The following is a 23268-nucleotide window of genomic DNA, read 5'->3' as shown; positions in this document are numbered from 1 at the left end:
AAAATGAATGTATAATTTTAATTCAATTAAAGATTCTATAGATATTCTTTAATAAATTAAAATTATACGAATCACTAAGACATTAAATTACAAAATTTTTAAATATTTATGCTCTTAATATATGTCTTTCATGTGATCCTCAGCCCACTTAATGTATAATTTTGTATAATTAAGGGTGTTGTGGCCAAACCTTAATTATTTAAAATTAGACGGTTCACTAGACATAAATTTTGATTTTATAAATATCCTTTATGTGATCTTTAACCGACTTAATGCATAATTTCTTATAATTAAGGGTGATGTGGCTAAACCTTAATTATTTAAAACTATACGGATCACTGAACAATTTTATTTATTTATTTATTATTATACTTAATAAATGTCCTTAATGTGACCCAAATCTGACTTAATGTATAATTTCTCATAATTAAGGGTGCTGTGGCTAAACCTTAATTATTTAAAATTATACGAATCACTAGACAAAATTTTGTCTTTACTTAATTCTTTATATAATAATTATTTCGCAATCAACACTTTCCAAGAGTGCTCCCAGGAAAGATAGGTAGTGCTAAGGTCCTTTAAATACACAACTCCTAGACAGAGCAATGTTCATCAAGGAGACCAGTGGCTAGTCAAGGCGGTTTAAACCAGTCTATGAAGAACTCCCTCAGATCATGTTTTCTTACGTCACCTTATAATTATTATTCAACTTAATTATCCACATTTATGTGAATCTTTATAAGCCAAAATTTTTCATATTAAATAACTTTATATTCACATTTTTACTTAATATGAACAATTACATGCCCCATCAGTTTTTCTCTTCAATCAGAGTAGTGATAAAGTGATGATCACATAAAAATGTGGGCTCCACATCAGTTTTTCTCTTTTATCAGAGTAGTGATAAAGTGAGGATTATTTGTTCATTTGTGAATATCTCCGGCCATTGAATCATCTTTAAGTTTTCTGATTTCCTTTCGATTGAAGCCTTCTAAACACTCCAACACTCCTTTAGATGGTGTATTTTCTGTATGAGATTGTGTATCTAGGGATCTCAATGTCTTTGGTATTTATAGGCAGACTCATACCATCAATGAGTTTGAGGGAGCTTTGAGAGTTCAAAAGAAGAGACGTGCACTCCTCCAATTTTCCAAAGTTGAGGCGGCTTACGTAAAGGTTTTGTCAAAAGATGTGTGCGATAGCAGTCGCCATTGTTGACACACGTTTTTAGTTTTTCTTTTGAATTTTCATAATAATGTGTCATAATTTCTTACATATAATCCAATGCTTATTTCAGTTTCTTGTTTCTTAAGTTTGGTTTAAATTTTAAAAAGAACCATCGATTTTTTAATTGGTTACATCTATTTCATAAAATTCCAAATTGTGCTAAATACAGTAATCAGTCGGTTCCACAACATCGATATATAATAATATACATATATAATTCATTGTTTTTAAGACATCAAGTTGTCATCGTTGAAAACTGACTCTAGAAAACAAGGAATACATAATTTTTTAAATTAATACAGATTTTATATTTCTTTACACATAAATCCGACAGAAAATTATTTTCAAATACTAGCCAAAGAACGATGCGATTCAAGTACAAGATACAGGAGTCAGGGTCGACAACGAGTGGAGTTTAGACAAACCCGAAACCCATCCCAGCCGTGAAGCCGCCAAATTTATTTATTTATTTTTTTCAAATACTGATAAAAAAATTTAAAATTAATTATTTGATTAAATTTATATTCAAACTTTATATTAATAATATTTATAAAAAAATGTTAACATATGTTAAAATAATTCAATCAATTAATATATTTATTTAATATTAAAATATTAGAAAATAAAATATTTAATATTAAATATTTAAAAAATATGTATTTTAATAATAATATATATTTATTTTTATACACGAACAGAGAATCCAGCTAAACTAAGATCGCCTCGAATGAGCCTAAACAGGTCTAAAACCGTCCTGTTGGAGTGAATTTAATACGAGAACTCAACCCGTTGTCATTTTTAGCAATAGCTAACACCCCTGGTTTCATGTTATTTCGAATGTGTTAGCTAGATTACTTTGTCTCTTGACAGAATGATATGTTTTAAAACTTGAAACATAATATATTAAATATCAATAAAACATACCTACAAAAAATTTTAATCGTTAACGTGTAGACACGTACGAAGGACGTGGGGCTGTATATTTCTAAAAAAACAATGGAAAATATATTTTGAATTTTTAGGTAGGTCGGCTAAAAAATCACATTTCAAAATTTTGGTCAAACAAATTATTATAACTGTTCTCCAGTTTCCGGGATAAATTTCCCTCAGTCAGTGTTAATAACTCCAGGTAAATATGAACCTGCAACCAACGAACAAAACAAAATCAAAATTTAACAAATCAAATAAAATAATACTAATCAACGAGAATGAATGATAAATAGGCAACACAGCTAATTCAAAATTTAATTATATTATATAATTTGTTTTGTTGTTTCTCTCAAGTAAGAAGATTATTCATCGGTCCTTGCACCACAAAAGATGGGGGCCGAATATCTGCTCATTTAACCGAGAAAAAGACGGGCCAACCGGCCAAGGAATTACCCAACTCATCACGACACGTGAACACCACACCATAACTGCGTGTCCCATATACGACACCGCGGTCGCGAGGCCTACGGCCGTCACGTGAAATCCACGCAGATATTTACGGCTGCATAAGGCCGAAAACCGCAGTTAACGGCGTCAGTTCCCCCTTAACAGGATGCGTTCGACAACAGCCGCAATCTATGTTTGGCTAGGAACCCGGAGTTTTGCCGTTCGTAACAAAATTAAATTTTACACTCAAGAATTCAAAGAACAAAATCAATTCCTCAGAGTAATTCGGTATTCACATCACGCAGGGTCATATAATCCAAAGATTAGCTACGGTATCTTGAAGTATTTCATTGTATATCGTTTTTCCCTTCCAATATCCTTTCTAATAGTAACGCGAATGAGAATAAATCCGCCGAGGGATATTTGGCATTGGCACGTTCCTTGGATTCCACCCTGCGTACCGCTGATGATGCCCAGATGCATTACGATATCCAACCACCGGTGAGCAACACTTGTGGATCGCCTGCGAGCAACACCGGTGAACCGCCACATGCGGTGCTGTATTACAGTACGTGACGGCGGATGGGATTATTTTTCTATGAGGTTTCGGAGCCGAGGGAAAATCAAAACACGAAATAGGTGATGGCGGAGGAGAGACTTTCTTCGCCGCTTTGATCGGGAAAAGTACGGCTCTGATTTTCATCTCCGTCGATGCTCTATCATACTCCTCGATCACATTCCTCAGATCCTCGTCGGATTTAACTGAAATCAGTATGTCCAAATCTTCACTCGGTAACTTGCACGTCAGATTCATCGAGAATCCATACGATTCACCAAATTTCACCATCAACTCTGTTCAAGAATAGAATTCAACAAAATAATTGAGTAATCAACACTCTTCTTAGGAAATAATAATAATAACGTAAGATGATCATGAGGGGAAAAATTAAAACAGCGTAGAGCATAAAATACCTAAAAAAGTAATCGAACGATCAACAGAAAGAACTCTAGTGAAACCGCCAACGTAACGTAGAACGCCGTCGGACGGGCGAGGGGTGATTTTGCCGCCGTAACTGTAAAGAAACTTGATTTTCTCCGTACTGTCAACGCTTGAATTCATGGTGGAGAGAGAGAGAGAGAGAGAAGGCGAGGACAGTAGCGGAATTAGAGGAAGCTCTTGAAGAAAAAGGTTTTGAGAGTTAATGGGGTATTTATAGTCCTGGGGTGGGAGGAAATTTCAAAATTAATAAGAACTCAACGCGGAAAAGTAATAGTGTATTTTGGGGACTAGTCTAATTAAATATTCGAATATTCGGTGTTGGGAGATTTGACCATGTAATAGTGAAAAAAATCTTATTATATACTTAATTTAATTAATTTCATGAGATAAATATTTTTATTTTATCAAATTTATTTTTTGATGTAATATACATAAAATATTATATTTTATAACAAAAACATTATTTACATTATAAAAATAGATCATGATCGATTTGTCTCACACATATATTTTACTTGTGAAATACTCAAAATTATATTAATGAATATATCAACAATCTGCTATGTACTTCGGTCACTATTGGTTTTAAAAAGAATCTTATTATATTGTTTTCAATTGTTTGATAAAAATAAAATAGTTCTCCATAGATATGCAAACTGTGAAATTGGATCCATCTATATTTTTAATTTGATTATTTAATTTTATAAATTATATAAACCATCTTATATTACATTATTTTAGGAAATAATGTAATTCAATTTAGTTAACAACTGTAATAATCAATTGTTAGATTTTCGCATAGAATACCGTTTGGCCTCAGAAGCATAAAAAAGGAAAAAGATCCATGCACCGATTGTCTACGAGAATTTGACTAGGACAATATTCCCTATATTTCAAATAAAAACACAAAATTTTTTATATATATTACAATTATTACGATTCTTTTCAGTTTCATGACCCCCCAAAAAAAAATACATGTACCCATTTATCTACGAAAGAATGACGAGGACGATATTCCCCTAAAATTCAGAAAAAAAAAAAACACAACATTCTTATTTTTATTATCAACACAATTATTTTTATTGCACAAAAAAATAACAAAAATAATCCATGCACCTATTTATCCACGAAAGAATGACGCGGATAATATTCCCCTAAATCTAAAATTTTTTTAAAAAAAGCATGCTTTCACATTTTATTTTTCATTATGTGACTAATATTTAATAAAAAAAATTAATATAAATTATATACACACTTTAAATTTTTTTTTAATCAAGACAAAACAAACCTTAAACAAAAATTAGTGTTTCGATTTGATGTTATTCACATCCTCAATTAAAGGTTTTAAATCAAGAGTAGGTTTTTGTGAGACGATCTCACGATTCTTTATCTGTGAAACATGTCAACTCTACCAATATTCACATTAAAAAGTAATACTCTTAGCATAAAAAGTAATATTTTTTTATATATAACTCAAATAAGATATCATCCTCACAAAATACGACTCGTCAGATCGTCGCACATAAGTTTTTACCTTAAATTAATTAAGCCTTTTTTCCATTATTTATTTATTAAGTATGGGAAAATAATTAAACTATAACTTTGTCGTTAGCAAACATGGATTTTCCTACAATATTAGTGGGACCCCTGCTACCCCACGCATTAATTTTTTGCAAGTATTATAAACAGAAAGGAATTTTTTATTGGTCTATAATAATTATAGATGAGATACTAAAATATGTATTTATGATATTTTTTTATTAAATTTAAAATGTAATATATTAATTTAAGTACTTTATAAGTAATATCACATAAGTTGGTTGACTGTATTAATAAGGATACGTACCGTCCATGATTTATCGTAAAATTTTAAGTACATATACCGGTTCATCCAATTTAGTATTATTAATAAAATGATTACGGGTCAAAAATTATTTTAAAATTTAAAATTGACTATTAATCTATCTTTTAATCACTCAACCAAACACACCCTAAAAGAAATATGACAAAAACTTATGTGAGACGGTCTCACGAGTCGTATTTTGTAAAACGAATATCTTATTTGGTTCATCCATAAAAAAATATTACTTTTTATGTTAAGATTATTATTTTTTATTGTGAATATCAGTAGGATTGATCCGTCTCACAGATAAAGATTCGTAAGATCGTCTCACAAAAGACATATTCAAGAAATATTAATATAATATATAATATAATTAAATTTGTAATTATAATAATGCTTAATATTGAAACTAATTTATCCTATGTTTTGTACATTCAAAATAAATATATATATATATCAATATTCTACGAAATGTTACAAAAAATGCAAGAACTCAAGAATTCGAGAGATGATGGTTTTATATGTAAATTATATTTAGGAAAAATTGTAATTTGGTCTTCTAGGTTTTTTTTTTCTTTTGTTTTGGTTCTCTATGTCATTGAATCTAAGTTTTAATCAGTTATTTTTTTTCTTGTTTTATATATATATATATTTTATCATGTGACGTTAATGTAAAACAGATGTGGTATTGATATAACGTGAACACATGCAGTATAACATGAACATTACCAACAATTTGAAATATATATGACTAAATCTGAATTTTGTTTATTTAAATGATTTAAAAAAAAAGGACAAACAAATTATACACATGATTAAAATTACAATTTTTCCCTTATATTAATAAAAAATTAGCTTCCAGATGATTATCATACTTATATTAAGTTACACAAAACACTTCAAAGAGACTGTCTCACTTAGTATTGTTAAAACGGACTAGGGCGGGCCGACCCCACTCTGGTTATTGGTAGGTCAAGATTTTACCAACGTCACTCACATATTTTATACGACGGGTAGGCCGACCCGACCGGCTTTGCCAATTTTATGTTGATTTTGGTGGGGGCGGGCCAGCCCGCATTTTTTCGGGTCGAAATTTTACCAATCCAACTCAACTATTTTGTGTGATGAAGCATATGAACTCGATCTAATCTATTTTGATAGTTTTTTTAGTCTATTCGAACACACTTAAAAAACATTATTATTTTTTTTACTACAGATTGCCTTCGTTCGAGGTCTTTAATGTTCCTCTTCTGGTTTTGGGAGGGGGAGGGTATACAATCCGGAACGTTGCTCGTTGCTGGTGCTATGAGGTTATCCCCTCCTCTCTGCTTATGCCTGTGTATTTTATGATTCTCGAACATGTGCAATTTCTATGTTGATATTGTTTATTGTCTTTCCTTGGTCGGCTGTTGGTCATAATAACGTGAAATCGCCAATGGTTGAAATTTTTTTCTTGGTAGATTTCTGTTGCAGTTGACACAGAACCGGATGATAATTTGCCGTACAACGATTATTATGAGTACTTTGGCGGCCCTGATTATACTCTTCATGTGGAACCATGTCCGGTGGAAAATATGAATACAGACAGAGAGTTGGAGAAAATGAGGTGACTTTTTTGCACTGAGTTCCATTTGAAATTAGAAAACTCATCAGTTAAATCAATCTAAATTTGTTTTACTTTTTGGTGTGTCGTGGAAGTGACTTGAGCTGTTAAGCAATATCTTTACCCGTTTTTCTGAAATCTCCTATTTTAAATTCAGTGTTTTGTTTTAGTATACTGACAGCTTATATCTAATAATAACTGTTGGCCCCATAAATTTCGGTGTATTACTTATAATTTATGTATTACTTAGGCACCAATGCTTTCACTATAAGATTTATGGTAATATGTTGTAATATATGTGGTTTACTTTGTTCTTCCTTGAGAGTCATTGTTTATGTCTGCTTCTATCTGTTACTCTTTTATTCAGCCTCAGCGTATCTTGGGTTTCCATTAATTTTACTCATCAAGTTGTATTACGAGTCGTGTTCAGCTATCCTGCTATGTAGATTCATTACAAAATGCACTGGCCTTTTGAGTTTTGATCTAACATGATTTACTAAAATTTGTTTGTGCCATTTGAAGAATCTTTTAAGGCTAGAAGTGCACATATCTTTTATAGATTGAGATGTAGTGTCCTTGGAGGCAGTGATTGATATGTTGACTATTTCCAAAACATCACTTTCTTTCTCTTTGTCCCTTTTTTGCCATCTATTTTATGAAATTTTCATGTTTATGTACTGGTCTTGGCATTTTTCTTTTTTCTTTTTATTTTGGTGTGAGTATATTCTACTTCTTTACACATTTCTCTTGATTCCTTGAAATTGTAGAAATATGCTACTCGATCAACTTTCTAAAATAGTACCTAGTGTCCCATTTCGAGTATTGCCTCCAACCACTGAAGCTCCGGAAGAGGTAGGTTTGCTGGGGGAGTTCTCAACACTCTTCAAATTTAATTTAATTTCCATCATTCCGTGCTTAAAATCAAGCATTCTCCATTTTCAGAGAGAAGAAGACATGGAAGTGAGGGAAAAACCCCGTATATGGAATGGTGAACTGGATTATGAGTCTGAAGGTGATGAGAATGAGAATTCTCTGTAGGAAATTTGAGTAAACAGTTCAACATATGAAGCAAATGATGTATGAGGTATGTACTGACCTTGTCATTATGCTAGGTCATTTAACGAAAGCAAGAATTTTCATGATAATATCAATTATTTGCTGAAAAAATTGCTGCTGTTAACAAAAGGCGGCCTTACATATTCGTTTTGAGTTGTTAGAGTTGATGAAGACACTGGACCTATTTTTATTGACATTGGCTTTTCGGAAAATATATCAGGTTCTCTTTCATTACGAGTTGATGATCAAACTGAACTCCTTTGAAAATGCTCATGATGATGGAAAAAAATCACTGTTATGTACTTTTCTTCTTGTTGTAAGAAATAATCTTACTCTTGCTATACGCGACTTCACGGTTCTTGGGATAAATAGTCTCTCAATACTCTCATATTCAGTTTTCGAGGAATATGAGAGAAGTTGTAGAAAATTTTCACTTGGTGTTTGGAGAAAATGTTTGAAGGTTCTTGTTTCATCAGAAAAAAAAATTGTTTTTATCATCAGTAGTTGTGAACTGTTCTGAGATAGCTCCGGCTTTAACTATTGTTAATGTTTCAGGGGTTAGGTCATTGTTCTTTCTGATTGCCTTTTATGTTTTTCAAATCACGAGTTTGTGAGTAGGCGGGGGATTGATTTGCATCTCTAGTTTTGTTAAAAAAATAAAAAACTAATGAAAATTCTTTTTGTTGCCTTAAAATGTAAAAAAGGAAAAAAAATGTGGGTGCTAAACATTTTATTCTTAAAAACTTGTGAATTGAGAACATCTTGCGAGAACTTTGAAAGGAATTTACAATGATCACAGAAGTGAGAAAAATATTTCATACTTCTTTTTAATCTGTAAAAAAAGAGAGAGAATGCATTCTTTAAAAGAAGGGGTTGCAAAGTTTTTTGTCCCGATCATTTATTGTTTATGAACTTGTCAAAAATTCCACGCCAGAAAACTATGTATGCTGCAAAGAAAGATAATTCTCAAAATGGTCTTGTAGTATTGAATGTTTTTGAATAATGTAATGGAATTATTATGGATTAATGCTTGATGGATACGTGTCCATCACATATACAGGAATATCTTTCTTTTGTAAAAAAATATTATGGAGAAAATATAAATCGTGAAAGATTAATTTAGATTTAATATATTAAAATTCATGGATGATGTCCTGCTAGACAAAGGGTTAAACAAATTTAAAGAATATTTTCTACAAACCATGCTTCATTCCTGATTTTTAGAGAGATTTGAATTTTTGAATGTTTGAGTTTAACATGTTTATGATGGAGTCGGATTCGAGTTTTATTTAACGAATATATTCATGACTTAAGTTTAATAAATTTAAATATTTATTAAATTCATTAGCAACTAAATTATATATTTAGAGAAAAATTCAATATTCTTATTAAAATTTGTAATTTTATTTTATTTAATAAATAAATTTAATAGAATTTTTTATATTTTTCATGAGTAAAATGTATAAATCAAATATCAAAATTAATTTTTTAAAAACCGACTCATGAGCATACTAACGAACATATTTACGAGATAACAAGTAGAATATTATAAAGCTTGAAGAAACTCATTAAACGAGTTTTTTTATCGAAAAGAACTTTGAATAATTCACTAGCGAGTTGATTTATTTACATCTCTACTGATTTCTTACACAAAAAGGACAGGGAGAAAAGAAGAATAAAGAAGAAGGTTCTTGCTATGAAGAACTGATACTGGATAATCGTTTGATAAATTGATCGAATATTTTATCGCGTGGAAGAACACTTATTCGGACATATTTTTCGTCATCACCAAAATGCTTACCACCTCTGGTTCGTATCTTGTGGTGGCGAAGAAAGCTTTCACAATCATCTATTTCACTTTCACACTTCAACCAAGCGAAGGCTGTAAAAAGTGAAAATTCGAGGGGAAAAAAGTTAATATGAAATAACGTACTGGTAAAATTCAGAACCTTAAAAACCTGATGACTTTGTGAAGAACAAATATTTTTTACCAGGTTGTGTGGTGAACGAACTATTGGTAAAGGTGCAGTGCCAAAGGGGAAACTCGGGTAAGCTAAAGATTTTGACATTGCTCACTGCGTCTCTGAGCTGTTTCCATCTTCTCGCCACGAGTTTATGGCTGTGTTCAAAGAAGGCTTCACCTTCATTAAAATCGCCTCTATACTCATGGCTATCAGATACTACTTGTAAAATCTTGGCAGCACGAATCTGTGACTCTTTTGATACGCCTATGGTGCTTAACACGACGAACTCAGTCATTTTCTTGGCGATATCTTGATCCTTCACGAGAGCCCATCTGCAATTGCATGCCAACAATATGTCATGAACTGAAAATTCTTTTGAGTTCCTTTTTAGGGTTGAGCCTGTTTTCCGTATGTTGAATTTGAGCAGTTGCAGTTTCTCAAGCAATCATTGGAATCTAGAAATGTTGCTTACCCGAGTCGTGTACCAGCATGGCCGGTGCTTTTGGACACCGTAAACAGCATGATGTCGTGATCTGCAGTGTAGGAGATGGAAGTATACTGCGGCCAGTAGTAAGCTAAGTCATGAATTAGTATCCCTTGATCTCCATTGACGACAGCATCTCTTGAAAATCCATCTGGATTGTTTGGAGATGTTACTAGCTCAATGTAAGGCTTGTCTTTCTTGAATTTGTTAGCATCACCACCCCATTTGTAGAGTCCAGACTTCAAAAAGTCCGTGATCAATGGATATGACTGCAACAGTAGAACAGCTTGGATCTTTACAAGAGTGAAGATGAAACTAAAAAAAAATTCTAAAAGAAAAATGTAAGCGTCTGTATCAAAATTTAAGAGGAAGAAAGGTAGAAGGGTTAGTTGGCCATCCTCCCCTTCCTCCGCTCCTGATGACGAATTCACCACGTCACGTTCTTGCCATGAGTTTATGGCTGCCCCCTTGACGATTTATATAATTAGACCGACTAATTCAGAGGGGCGTCGATAAAATTTACACCTTATCATATAAGTTGATCTAGGAAACCATGGCTTACCGAGTAGAATGGCGCAGCGGATACCACATCGATTGGCTCTGTAGCATTTGGCGGAGAAACCGCATACAACACAGCCTGTAACAGTTGTGTAGAACCCGTCCCGACAACAATATAGCGATTTTCGGTCACAGCATTGCCTACTAACTTGTGCAATCTTATGATGGCATTCGCAAATTCGGGCTCCAGAAACCAGCAAATATTATTGCCATCAGAAAAATAGCTGATGAATCTCCAACCAGGGATCAGGACCGTAGTTTTGTCCCCCATTTTCTGCCAATATCTCTCATACATTGTTGGATCCCCGCTGTCCAGAGATCATAATTAAATTACTACACAATGCATAAAAGTTATAAAACTCTAAGATTTACAGCAAATGGTTTTCATTAAGATTCCCTACGGTAAGTATCCAATGACATCACACTTAGGGATGCAAAATACGTTACGTCCCAAGTGCTGCAGAACAAATGCCGGCCAAAATCGCCTCAAGGCACTTTCCGAGCACCACCTTGAACGGCTATTCAAGTTGTTAATCATAAGACTTTATGTTTTCTTAGATGTATATGTTCAAATCCACTGTCGAGCGATAATCAACCGCAAAATAGGAATTAAACGTTTATGCAGCCATGGGGATGTAGATGACTTAACATTCATATTGAAGGTACCAAATCAAAGACAGTGGTCCTCACCACTCCTTTAGGTTTGAAGATGAAATATGAGGGCCAAACTTGTCGGTCATGCTCAATCATGCGATCAAATGATTGGATTGGATTGGATTAAAAGCAAACATCACGAGGTTCATAATTCACTCTTCATATCGGTTACATGACACCGACCCAAGTCGAACAAGAACATAATTTAAATCAATTTTTTTTCCTTTTTCTATATTAACCATCTTCAACTAATGTTTTAGATGTATTCAAAGGACAAAGTGTGTTTAGGTACATCAGATGCAAAAGGGCAAGAATCATCTCCAATGATGCATCTCATCTCATGGAAGAAAGAATGAGAAAAATGCTCCACTTAGGACCACCATGTACCTATGCCTTGAACAAAGAGCATAAATTGAAGAAGCTAACTAATTTTTACTTTGTACTCTTAGCATGCATCATTGGAATTCTCAAGCCCATAAGGACTTGTCCCTGTCTTTAAAGTGACATGACTAACACGTACCGAAGCGCATGTCATGGAATCCCACCAGAATGACAGTTCATTATGCTACCTATTTAAACATATTAAACAATCTCCTGGTTAGAACATCAGAATCGAACCATCACTCTATAGCTACTGCATGGGTGGATGAATAGTAAAGCACAGATCGGCCCTCTCCACTGAATAAAGTTCGAAACTTTATATGTAATTTTTGTAAATCATAAATTTTGGGGGCTTTTATACGTCTTCTTAACAACATGGCGGATGAGCTATTTGGGCAGCTCCATTTCTTACTTTTAGCACCTCCAATGTCGAGGGGAAAAAAGGAGGGCGTAATCAGAAAATTTTAATCATTTATGTATTAAAAACATATAATCTCACACTTGTACACATACTATAAGACGAGAGATATAACCAAGACATAAGCTTTTTCTCGACAATTATAAAATTGTTTTTTTAGTCGTCTATATAAGTACCCAAGACATTGATTAGAGATGACTGATGGGAAATCAAAGAAAGGTACCTTTGTACAAACATCTAGCGTGCACAAAAATTGAAATAACAATGCAATGTAAATACGAACTCAGAAATCCCAAAAAAAAAAAAAATTAACACAAAAAACCCACAATGAGCAAAATAGTTGCCTTTCCGTATCGAAAATAACAAGATCCCACTACTTTTATGATTACTTTCTTTTTGAAAAAACACAGAGAAATGGAATGGGGAGGAGGGAAATAAGAAGAGGAAAGATTTCTTTATAACCAAATAAAAGCTGCCGGGCAAGAGCCCAGCTTCTCCCATGAAGTGATTCGACCCTGTTTATCAGAAGAGAAGATTCCAATCAAAGGGAAAAAAATAGTGGAGCTTTATCGCGATGATTTGACATTTCCGCCACTTTTCCAACACCAGAAGAATGGAAACGTCGTGCCTAATTGAAGGAACAACTTGGAAGAAGATCCGAAGTACCAAGTCCAACCCCACATCAAGATTTATCTTTTTACTTTTTCTTGTTTTGGTCGGGTAAACTACTAAAGAAAAGTGTACTACAAAAGGCCCTTTTTCTCCCACTCAAGCTTATACACCAGCATGGGGCATTCCCTCGAGTTTTATGTATTTTTTATCAAAACAATAGAAACCCTTCATTCAAATCTTTTGAGTCGTCTCGTCCGAACATGAACTTTCCCTAATGCAATTATTTTTACTAAATATAACAAAATTAATCCATCATTGCAATAATAAAGAAGAGGGTCTTCATAAATCACTTACTGGTCAAGATCAATGGTTTCATCAACAGCTTTTGAAGAAGATGTCTCTTCAGTTTCAAGAACAGTACTTTCAACAACATTGTTAGCATCTCGATTTGTGATCAGAGATGCATTCTTCAACTTATTTTCAGAGCTGAAAAACTCTTGAAACTTTTGTTTCCCATTGCTATAGTCTCTGTACAGCAAACCCACATTCAAGGCTAAAGAAAGCATCAACAAATGCCCCAAGATCATTGTTTTAAACTCCATACTTGAACTTAAACATCTCTTCACCAAGTACGGAAAATCCTGGTGAAAACAAAAGGGATCTGAAGGAGCATAAACATAAAGCAAATAAAGTTCAGAACAAGTGCAAAAGGAGCCAAAGCTCCATGCTCACTGTCACTGGAGATTGATGCCTATGTTTGTAGATTTTATTTCACCATTAAGGTTATATCGCATATATTTTGAAAAAGGAAATCTTTACAGCTATAAAAATTAAAAAACCTGAACAAAACAACGTGAAATATTAATTTTATGCTAGAAAACAAAGAAGACTCCAATATTTTAAACATTCATACATGGCTCAGTCATTTATTCGCATAAACAATTACCTGTAGAATCTGAATAGAATTCCCACTTCCCAATGTTCTTTTGAAAAAAAAGAATGCTAGAATCTAAAGGTTTTTTCCACGTTGCCAAATATTGGGAAAGCTTTTAGGGAGAGCCGGTGAGATGCTAAAGAGGGCAAAGATTCTAAACGCATTTATATTGGTAAAAAAACCGAACTTTTACGTTGAAATCTTATTGTTCTTTTATGAAGATGTTTTGGGTAAAATTAACAGAAATTGCAATGGATTATTTTAGAAAGCACTGCAGCTTCCCGTAACCACGAGATACTTGAACGTTGGAGAGCCATCGAATTAAGTGGAGAAATCCCATTATTTTCTATGAGAACTTTTCACGTGCCACTGCGTTTGTTTTTGTGTGTGGCAGTGTGCGCTTTCCTGGTTATGGGTCGGAAGGCAAAGTTAAAAAGAAAAGAATCGCCATGCTTCGCTCCTGTATATAATATGCCACTAATCATTGGAGCATACGCCTTAGGTGCATATAAATTATTTACTTAAAACTATATACTATTTTTTAAATGTTAATATGTTGTCAAAATATGAACACTTAAAAAGACCGTAACCGCTTTTCCAAAATAGCGAATATTTATATTTTATTTGGACATATGAATTTGATTTGAAGAAAAATTTGATAAATATATTTGATATTTGGTATAGACAAAAAATTCTGTGAGACGGTCTCACGAGTCGTATTTTGTTAGACCGCTTTATTATTTGAGTCTTCATAAAAACATTACTTTTTTATTGTGAATATTGGTAGTTGATAGTTCACCTAAAGATTTGTGAATCCGACTAAAGAGACTAAAGGAGTTCATGTGAGACGGGTCAAATCCTATCAATAAAAGATACTCTTAGCAGAAAGTATACTCTTCAGGGGACCCAAATAGAGATCCCTCAAATACGATGAGACCGTCTCACACAAGTTTTGCTTTGCTATATGGAATCTACTAAAAGTTTGAATATTCTTCTGAAATATTTAATTTTACTTGAAATTTTCTATCCAAACAAAACTAAAGAATTTGAAATCTATTATCCCTATTCATAAACAACGGCATTATTAATCTTATACACTTTATTCTTTAATGATATTTTATTGGCCGATAGCATATTTCAAAAAATATATAATAAGTGAGAATTATTTTTTCAATCTTGAGCTTTACACACTACAACTTTCTGTATTTTATCCATTATTAACATTTTATTCATACATTTATCAATCAATGGCAATCGGACATTATTGTTTAAAAAATGGTTTCCTCTAGTAATAACAATGATTTTGGTAAAAGGAAAAAAAGAAAAAAAAAGTGCACTTAAAAAGTATAAATTTTAGATTTATAAAAGAATTTGAAATAATATTTAGTGCAGATCTTTTCAACTCCTAGGGTCAACAAAATCAGACATCCACTGACAACATTGGAATAATAGGCTTAGGCATTCATTAGGGGACCACATTCACATTGCCGAAGTTAATGGGCTGGATCTTGCTTAGATCTCCTAATTAATATTAGTCGCCATCCGTGACCAGGCCCAAAATGAGAAGTGGTCCATTCTTGATAAAATGGGTCACAACCCATCAATTTTTGGACCTCAGCCCAGTTGCAGGTTTCCCTCCACATTCAAGTCGGCTTATGTCAGTTCGCAAAGGGTCCCCTACACTAAGACAAAATAGTAATCTGAAATTAATTAATATTACGAGAAACTAGCTATCCATGACGCTGGAGTTATATTCTATTCTAGATGGATAAACTTTCTTCGGTTTACAATGTTTTTAATTTTTTTATACTCGGACACTTTTCCACATTCCTTGGAAAATATCGTAATTTTTTTGGATTGTATAATTTTAGTGGAATTCCTATATATAATAGAGTACCTACAATCTCTATATTCTATATTCATGAGACAGATCAACCGATTTATATCTACGATGATTTTAAAATTTTAACATAAAAAATAATGTTTTTTTATGGACTAGATCGAGTTAGAGATTCGTGTGTACAAAATTTTATTATACCATCATATGAGTTTTTGTGAATCTTTCTTTTTATCATTATAATAGTAAATAGGAATATGATTCTCCATACAATTTTTTACTCTTCCGATTTGCAAACAGATTTTCACAGGGAATTAACGAGCTAGGCCGTGGTACATTAATAATGGACACTTGTTATATTCCACAAATCACATTAGTGTCAAATACATTATATATATATGAGAGAGAGGAGCATAAATTCAAAAATCCCGAATATAAAAAATCTTGCAACTTTTTTCTCCATCTTTTTAACAGTATTTTTAGTCCCACCTTGAATAAATTGATGCAAATTCCACCACACAATGTTGTCAAGCACCCACACCAAAAATAACACCTTTTTTCCCTCTTAAATGATTATAATTATAAGCTGACATGTAATTACAATATCTGATGTGGCTCAGAAAGCCACGTACTTTAATTGGAAACATATTATCACTAGAGAAAATGTAATATATTTTGGAAAAAAAAAGAGAAATATAATCAATACTTCGAAAAGAGAAAAAATTCATTCCAATCTTATATATATATATATATATATATATATATATATATATATATATATATATATATATATAGTACATGAAATTACAAATTTGAAGCATCTTTTGATCGGTTTCGAGTCTCGCACAATCTCTTTGTACAAACCACACTCTTTCGTTCGAAAACCCCATGGAATCCATATACATCACCTTTATTGAAGCTTATATAACTAGTCCCTCCCATTCAAATCATCACCACTAAGAATTTTAAAGAAAAGGGAAAGAAAGGAAGAAAGAAATCAAGTGTTAGAAGTAGACTTTTATTAGTTTTATTAGCTTGACTTGTCTTTCCACACATACAGTATAAATAGCTTCACTTGTTTTGTTTTGTTCCCAATTAGTTCAGTTTGTATTCTTCAGTTCAGAGCTTGAACTCCGTTTTTCTTTCAATGAAGTCAATTTCATTTCTCTAATATGGTATCAGAGCAATAACCAAAAGTTTCGATCGATTTTTTTTCGATCGCTCCTTTTTTCCTTTAATCTTCAGCTCGCTTTTGCATCATCTGCTTCTCTTCTCGATTCGTTCATTTTTTGACGATGGTGAAAGGCGGTGGTCAAGCGATCAACAACAATGCCAATTCCGCTTCCGTCAATCGCATTTTTGCTGAAGATTCAAGCAATCCTTATTTCCTGCAGAATGGTGATCATCCAGGACTTGTTCTAGTTTCTCATCCGCTTTCAGGCTCCAATTACAACACCTGGAGCAGAGCTATTGTCATGGCGTTGACAGCTAAGAACAAATTAGGTTTTGTGGATAATTCTATAGCTCGTCCTTCTCCTGATGATTTGCTATACGGAGCTTGGAATCGATGTAACAGCATGGTCACCTCTTGGATTTTAAATGCTGTTGTTAGAGAAATTGCTGATAGCTTAATGTACATGTCAACTTGCCATGAGGTCTGGGTTGATTTGCGCGATCGTTTCCAACAAAGCAATGCTCCAAGGATTTATCAGATTAAAAAGCTGCTTAGTGCACTTAGTCAAGGATCTTTGAGCGTCAGTTCGTATTACACAAAATTACGAACGCTTTGGGATGAATTGAAAGACTACCAACCTGTTTCTGTCTGTCACTGTGGTTCCATGCGAGATTGGGTGAATTATCATAATCAGGATTGTGTAATGCAATTTCTCATGGGGCTAAATGAATCTTATTCTCAGATACGTGCACAAATATTGTTGGTAGATCCTCTTCCTGTTATTGCTAAAGTGTTTTCTCTTGTAGTCCAAGAGGAAAGGCAGAGATCTATTACAACTGGAAATATTGATACTTCCTTTGTCCCAAGCACATCAGCTGCTGTAGGCAATACCAAGAAATTTTTGAATTTCAAAGGCAAAGGCGATAAGGTTTGTTCTCATTGCAACTACACTAACCATACTGTTGATAAGTGTTACAAATTACATGGTTTTCCTCCTGGTCATCCTAAGTTTGGGATAAAGCTACCTTTTGGCAAAGCACCAGCACAATCATGTCAGACTTATGCTCCTCCAGAACTTGCTTCCACTGTTTCTGTTGACTCCCTCACACATGGACAGTGTAATCAACTCATTGAGTTTTTAAGCTCGAAGATTCAGAATTTGAGTAACTCCACTTTGGAACAACAACAGCAAGAACCCTCAGTGTTCTGCTTCAATGGTATTCTTCCTACCATTCAACGTTTTGATTGGGTAATAGATACAGGAGCCACACATCATATCTGTTGCTCAATGTCTCTCTTTACCACAATTAGACAGATCAATTCCAAAGTGACCCTTCCAAATAATTTCTCAATCAATGTCACTCATGTTGGCTCGGTTCAATTAACCAAAGAACTGGTCCTTCATGATGTCCTATACGTACCACAATTTAAATTCAATTTGCTTTCCATCACTTCTCTTACTAATTCTTTCTCATGTTCTGTTTGTTTTTTTTCTAATATTTGCAAAATTCAGGATACAAATCAGTCCAAGATGATTGGGATGGGTAGGCGTATTGGAAATCTTTATGTGCTGAGCAAGTTTGGAAAAGCTTCATCTCCGGCCGTTTGTAATACCAATACTTCTGTTGATTTTTCCCATTTATGGCATTTTCGTATGGGGCATCCTTCTTTTGTTAAACTTTCTGTCTTGAATAAATACTTGGGTTCTACTTTTGTCAAACAGAATCATGTACCTTGTTCTATTTGCCATTTATCAAAACAGAAGCGTTTGTCTTTTACTTCTCAACCTACTGTGTGTAACATGTCTTTTGAACTTTTACATATTGACATTTGGGGTCCTTTTAGTTCAATTTCAGTTGAGGGATATAAATATTTCGTAACCATAGTAGATGATCATTCTCGTTTCACTTGGGCATACATGTTGAAAGCCAAAAGCGATGTCCAACATATTTTTCCCGTTTTTTACCAAATGATATCTACTCAGTTTAGTGCCAACATTAAAGGAGTTCGGAGTGATAATGCTCCAGAACTCAACTTCACTGAATTTTTCCTTCAAAAAGGGATTGTTCATTATCATTCTTGTGTTGAAAGGCCTCAACAAAACTCCGTTGTTGAACGTAAGCATCAACACATTTTGAATGTGGCTCGTGCACTTCTCTTTCAATCCAACATTCCATTGATTTATTGGCCTGATTGTATTCTCACTTCCATTTACTTGATAAATAGAACTCCATCAGTGTTACTTCACAACAGGTCACCTTTTGAGTTGCTGCATAACAAGCTGCCTTCTTATTCACATTTGAGAGTTTTTGGGTGTTTAGCCTATGCTTCCACGCTTGTCTCTGCTCGTGACAAATTTTCATCTCGAGCCATCAAATCTGTTTTCCTCGGATATCCTACTGGTTACAAAGGGTATAAATTGTTAAATATGGAAACAAATGAGATATTCATTTCACGAGATGTTATGTTTCATGAACATATTTTTCCTTTCAAAGACATTCCGTCTTCAAGTATTTCTTCTGATATTTTTTCTGATAGTGTTGTTCCAACAAATGATCCCCCATCACCTATTCCAGAAAACTTACAGCAACATACTCGATCCAATCGCCTGACTCGTGCTCCACATCATCTTCGTGACTACCACTGTTTTACAGTTACATATGATCCTTCCTGCACATCCACATATCCGTTGTCCTCGTATCTTACTTCTCATCGACTTTCACCTACATTTTCTGCTCTCGTCAACAATATATCTTCCATCATTGAACCAGAACATTATTCTCAAGCTGTTGTCTTTCCTGAGTGGAGACAAGCAATGGCAGATGAACTCAATGCTTTAGAGGCGAATAACACTTGGTCAATTGTTTCCCTGCCACACGGCAAATCTTTGATTGGTTGCCGTTGGGTTTACAAGGCTAAATTTTCTGCTGATGGTTCTTTACAACGTTATAAGGCTCGTCTTGTTGCCAAAGGGTACACCCAAACGGAAGGCATTGATTATCTTGAAACATTCTCACCGGTGGCTAAACTAGTAACTGTTAAGGTTTTATTGGCCTTAGCTGCTGCTCGTGGTTGGTTTCTCATTCAACTTGATGTTAACAACGCTTTTCTGCATGGTGATCTATTGGAAGAGGTTTACATGTCTCTGCCCCAAGGGTATTGCAGAGAGGGGGAGAAATTGCCTCCAAATGCGGCGTGTAAACTACATAAATCCATTTATGGCTTAAAACAAGCTTCTCGTCAATGGTTTGCAAAATTTTCTGCCGCATTGTTAGACATAGGTTTCTCTAAGTCTCATGCTGATAACTCTTTGTTTCTACGGACAAGAGGTAGTGTTTTTGTTGCTTTATTGGTTTATGTTGACGACATTGTTATTGCCACTAACTCTGAAAATGAGGCAAATGATTTAAAGACACATCTTGACAGCAAGTTTCGGTTGAAGGACTTGGGCGAGTTGAAATATTTCTTAGGTATAGAGGTGGCTAGATCACAGTATGGTATTTCGATTTGTCAACGAAATTATGCCTTAAAACTTCTTACAGAATCTGGTCTTCTTGGCTGCAAGCCGAGGTCTACACCTATGGATGCCAACACTAAACTTTCTCTTGATGATGGGGAGTTGGTTTCCAATCCTACTGCATATAGACAATTGATTGGACGTCTGTTATATCTCACAATCACCCGCCCTGACTTGACTTATGTAGTGAACAAGCTAAGTCAGTATGTTTCTAAACCATGCATGTCTCACATGGAAGCAGCTTTGAATGTTTTGAGATATATAAAAGGAACCATTGGACAAGGCTTGGTATATAAAAATACTTCTGATTTGAAGCTTAAATTCTTCTCAGATGCAGATTGGGGTTCTTGTATTGACACGAGACGATCAGTCACGGGTTTTTGTGTATTTCTTGGTGAGTCTATGGTGTCTTGGAGGTCAAAGAAGCAACAAACAGTCTCCAGGTCTTCTGCTGAGGCCGAATATAGGGCTATGGCAGCAGCAACTTGTGAAGTTATGTGGCTTAGAACATTGCTCAAAGATCTGCAGGTTAAAGTTGATGAACCATCAGTACTGTTTTGTGATAGTCAAGCTGCCATACACATTGGTTCCAATCCGGTCTTTCATGAACGCACCAAGCACATTGACATTGATTGTCACATTGTGCGTGAGCAAGTGATGACAGGAGCCATCAAATTGATGCATGTTTCTTCAGAATCACAGTTGGCAGACTTGTTCACAAAGTCTTTGTTTTGCTCACGTCTTAAAGAGCTTCTAGTCAAGATGGGAGTACACAACATTCACTCACATCTTGAGGGGGAGTGTTAGAAGTAGACTTTTATTAGTTTTATTAGCTTGACTTGTCTTTCCACACATACAGTATAAATAGCTTCACTTGTTTTGTTTTGTTCCCAATTAGTTCAGTTTGTATTCTTCAGTTCAGAGCTTGAACTCCGTTTTTCTTTCAATGAAGTCAATTTCATTTCTCTAATATCAAGCTACATTTCCAGCTCAAAATCTTTAGCTATGATGTCTTACGGCGATCATAAGGTCATTTGGTGCTCACGGCACATGATGGATCACCCTTACTACGAGTATTCACAGTTGGCTGTATCTGTAGAAGGCGATGGAGACGATGACGACGGAGATTATGATTACGCTCCTGCCGCGTGATTTGGGGATACTAACAATTAGTCGTTAATTAGCATGTTATGGTGAAATCTAGCTAGCTGGTATATTAATTCTAGGATGGAAGTTAGATATGCATGCATGCATGCTTGGTTGAGTTTTGTGCTTTCTTTGAATGTACGTAAGTGTTTTACTTTCCTGGAAATAATCACTATATATTTTTATCAGTACCTACAAATACAAAAATCAATTAAAACTAAATACAAATGCCCATTAACCTAATTAAATTATTATCCAGCAAAATGAACATAATTTCTGGCTTTAACAATTAGCGATTAAATCAAGGATGCATGCATGCATGGCTTTCCGCCCGTATTACGTATGGATGGTGAACTTTGACCATCAATCGAACTGATTAATTATATATGTACGTATGTGTGTGTGTGTGTATACTTCATTGTTATCCGAATTTTTAGACAATTTTTTCTCTGAAAGAACTATATCTATATATGTACACACACAAAAAATTTGATAATAAAACAACAATTAACTTTCGAGGCAAAATTAAGTTATTTTTTTAAATAAATTTTATTTAGTCCTAATAAATTAATGAACAAAAATATATCGTCGACGCACAAGTAGCACAGATTTTTAAAATATTTTCACAAGGTTTCGATATTTTATGAAAATCTATAAGTTCTGTTAACTAATTAGTGGAATAAGAACAAGAAATAAAATATGATTTTAATGAAAATGCAAGTTTTAAATACATAATTAACTTGAATATATATATAATTTTCATTAATCAATATATTTTGGTTACCAAGTGTTTTTCTTTATGACAGCATGCAGGAATCTCAAGTCCCACTTTCGAAGTATGCTCCACTAAATTGAAACAATATTGTAATGGTAAATGTATATAGATTTCGATCACTTGAAATTTAAACGTGAAATTTTTAAAAGAAATTAAAAAACAATATATCTTTTTGGTTAGATGGATTGTCTCGTGGACTTCCAAATGAGGAGAGTTGGAAGGCATATATAATTAGGCTATCCCACGTTCTTTACACACTCACCACGTGCAAACCGTTTTACGCCATTTTTTTTTTTTACAGAAAATACTATAACATATAATGTTCGATTTTCTTGTTCTTTTAAATGTCTAATTTTTTTCTAATTGTTTGGCTATCGAATTTTTTATTTGATTTTGTTTGTTTGTATTTTTATGGTGCTATTGATCTGAAACTCTTATTAATTGTGTGTATTGCTTACGGTTACAGATGCTACATTCAAATATCATCGTTGTAGGAGATTTGTGTGTGAATTATATATATATATATATATATATATATATATATATATATATATAATTGTATATATATGTATGCATGTATATCCATATAAGATTAAGTTTTAGCTTATGATATTTCAATAATTCTTGGTAAAGATGATGAATTTATCTTGGCTTTCTTACTTGTGACTTTGTTTAACTTTATTTTAATGTTTATAAAATTGGTCGTGA

At 33.6% G+C, this 23268-nt stretch overlaps 2 protein-coding genes and 1 long non-coding RNA gene across 9 annotated transcripts; 1 reads left to right on the top strand and 2 right to left on the bottom strand.

Annotated features, from left to right (window-relative positions):
• Positions 1–1914: 1914 nt before the first annotated feature.
• Positions 1915–3769, bottom strand: LOC140835063 (uncharacterized). The gene is made up of 3 exons (XR_012118805.1): positions 3577–3769; positions 2611–3456; positions 1915–2368 (listed from the first exon to the last, which is right to left on the bottom strand). It is a non-coding gene; the product is annotated as an uncharacterized lncRNA (long non-coding RNA).
• Positions 3770–5930: 2161 nt separating this feature from the next.
• Positions 5931–9073, top strand: LOC140835549 (histone deacetylase 6-like). The gene is made up of 5 exons (XM_073201034.1): positions 5931–5970; positions 6618–6757; positions 6908–7053; positions 7818–7902; positions 7993–9073. Exons 1-5 carry the CDS (start codon positions 5931–5933, stop codon positions 8086–8088), a joined length of 507 nt encoding a protein of 168 aa, XP_073057135.1. The 3' UTR covers positions 8089–9073.
• Positions 9074–9686: 613 nt separating this feature from the next.
• Positions 9687–14543, bottom strand: LOC140835061 (tryptophan aminotransferase-related protein 2-like). Of its 7 annotated transcripts, none has more exons than XM_073200383.1 (6): positions 14124–14543; positions 13532–13838; positions 11117–11420; positions 10543–10823; positions 10098–10402; positions 9689–9988 (listed from the first exon to the last, which is right to left on the bottom strand). In XM_073200383.1, the coding sequence occupies exons 2-6, from the start codon at positions 13777–13779 to the stop codon at positions 9801–9803; spliced, it is 1326 nt and encodes a 441-aa protein (XP_073056484.1). In that variant the 5' UTR covers positions 13780–13838; positions 14124–14543; the 3' UTR covers positions 9689–9800. The 7 variants fall into 7 exon arrangements, with proteins under 7 accessions (XP_073056485.1, XP_073056484.1, XP_073056483.1 ...); XM_073200382.1 differs by having other exon boundaries at positions 13532–13818; XM_073200387.1 differs by lacking the exons at positions 13532–13838; positions 14124–14543 and adding exons at positions 12287–12335; positions 13028–13480 and having other exon boundaries at positions 9690–9988.
• Between the last annotated feature and the right edge of the window lie 8725 nt (positions 14544–23268).

Source organism: Primulina eburnea, chromosome 6 (assembly GCF_022965805.1).
Source record: "Primulina eburnea isolate SZY01 chromosome 6, ASM2296580v1, whole genome shotgun sequence".
NCBI lineage: Eukaryota > Viridiplantae > Streptophyta > Magnoliopsida > Lamiales > Gesneriaceae > Primulina > Primulina eburnea.
The sequence above is the reverse complement of the archived record's forward strand: the minus strand, read 5'-3'. Positions and strand labels throughout refer to the sequence as shown.

Bases quoted from the DNA above. Each gene is read 5' to 3' on its own strand.
- LOC140835549 (XM_073201034.1), top strand. From the start codon at position 5,931: ATGCAAGAACTCAAGAATTCGAGAGATGATGGTTTTATAT. The intron at 6,758-6,907 runs GTTATCCCCTCC...TTTTCTTGGTAG, and splicing joins CTCGTTGCTGGTGCTATGAG to ATTTCTGTTGCAGTTGACAC. The intron at 7,054-7,817 runs GTGACTTTTTTG...TTGAAATTGTAG, and splicing joins AGAGAGTTGGAGAAAATGAG to AAATATGCTACTCGATCAAC.
- LOC140835061 (XM_073200383.1), bottom strand. From the start codon at position 13,779: ATGGAGTTTAAAACAATGATCTTGGGGCATTTGTTGATGCTTTCTTTA. The intron at 10,403-10,542 runs GTAAGCAACATT...ATGCAATTGCAG, and splicing joins CATGCTGGTACACGACTCGG to ATGGGCTCTCGTGAAGGATC. The intron at 9,989-10,097 runs GTAAAAAATATT...CACTTTTTACAG, and splicing joins TTCGTTCACCACACAACCTG to CCTTCGCTTGGTTGAAGTGT.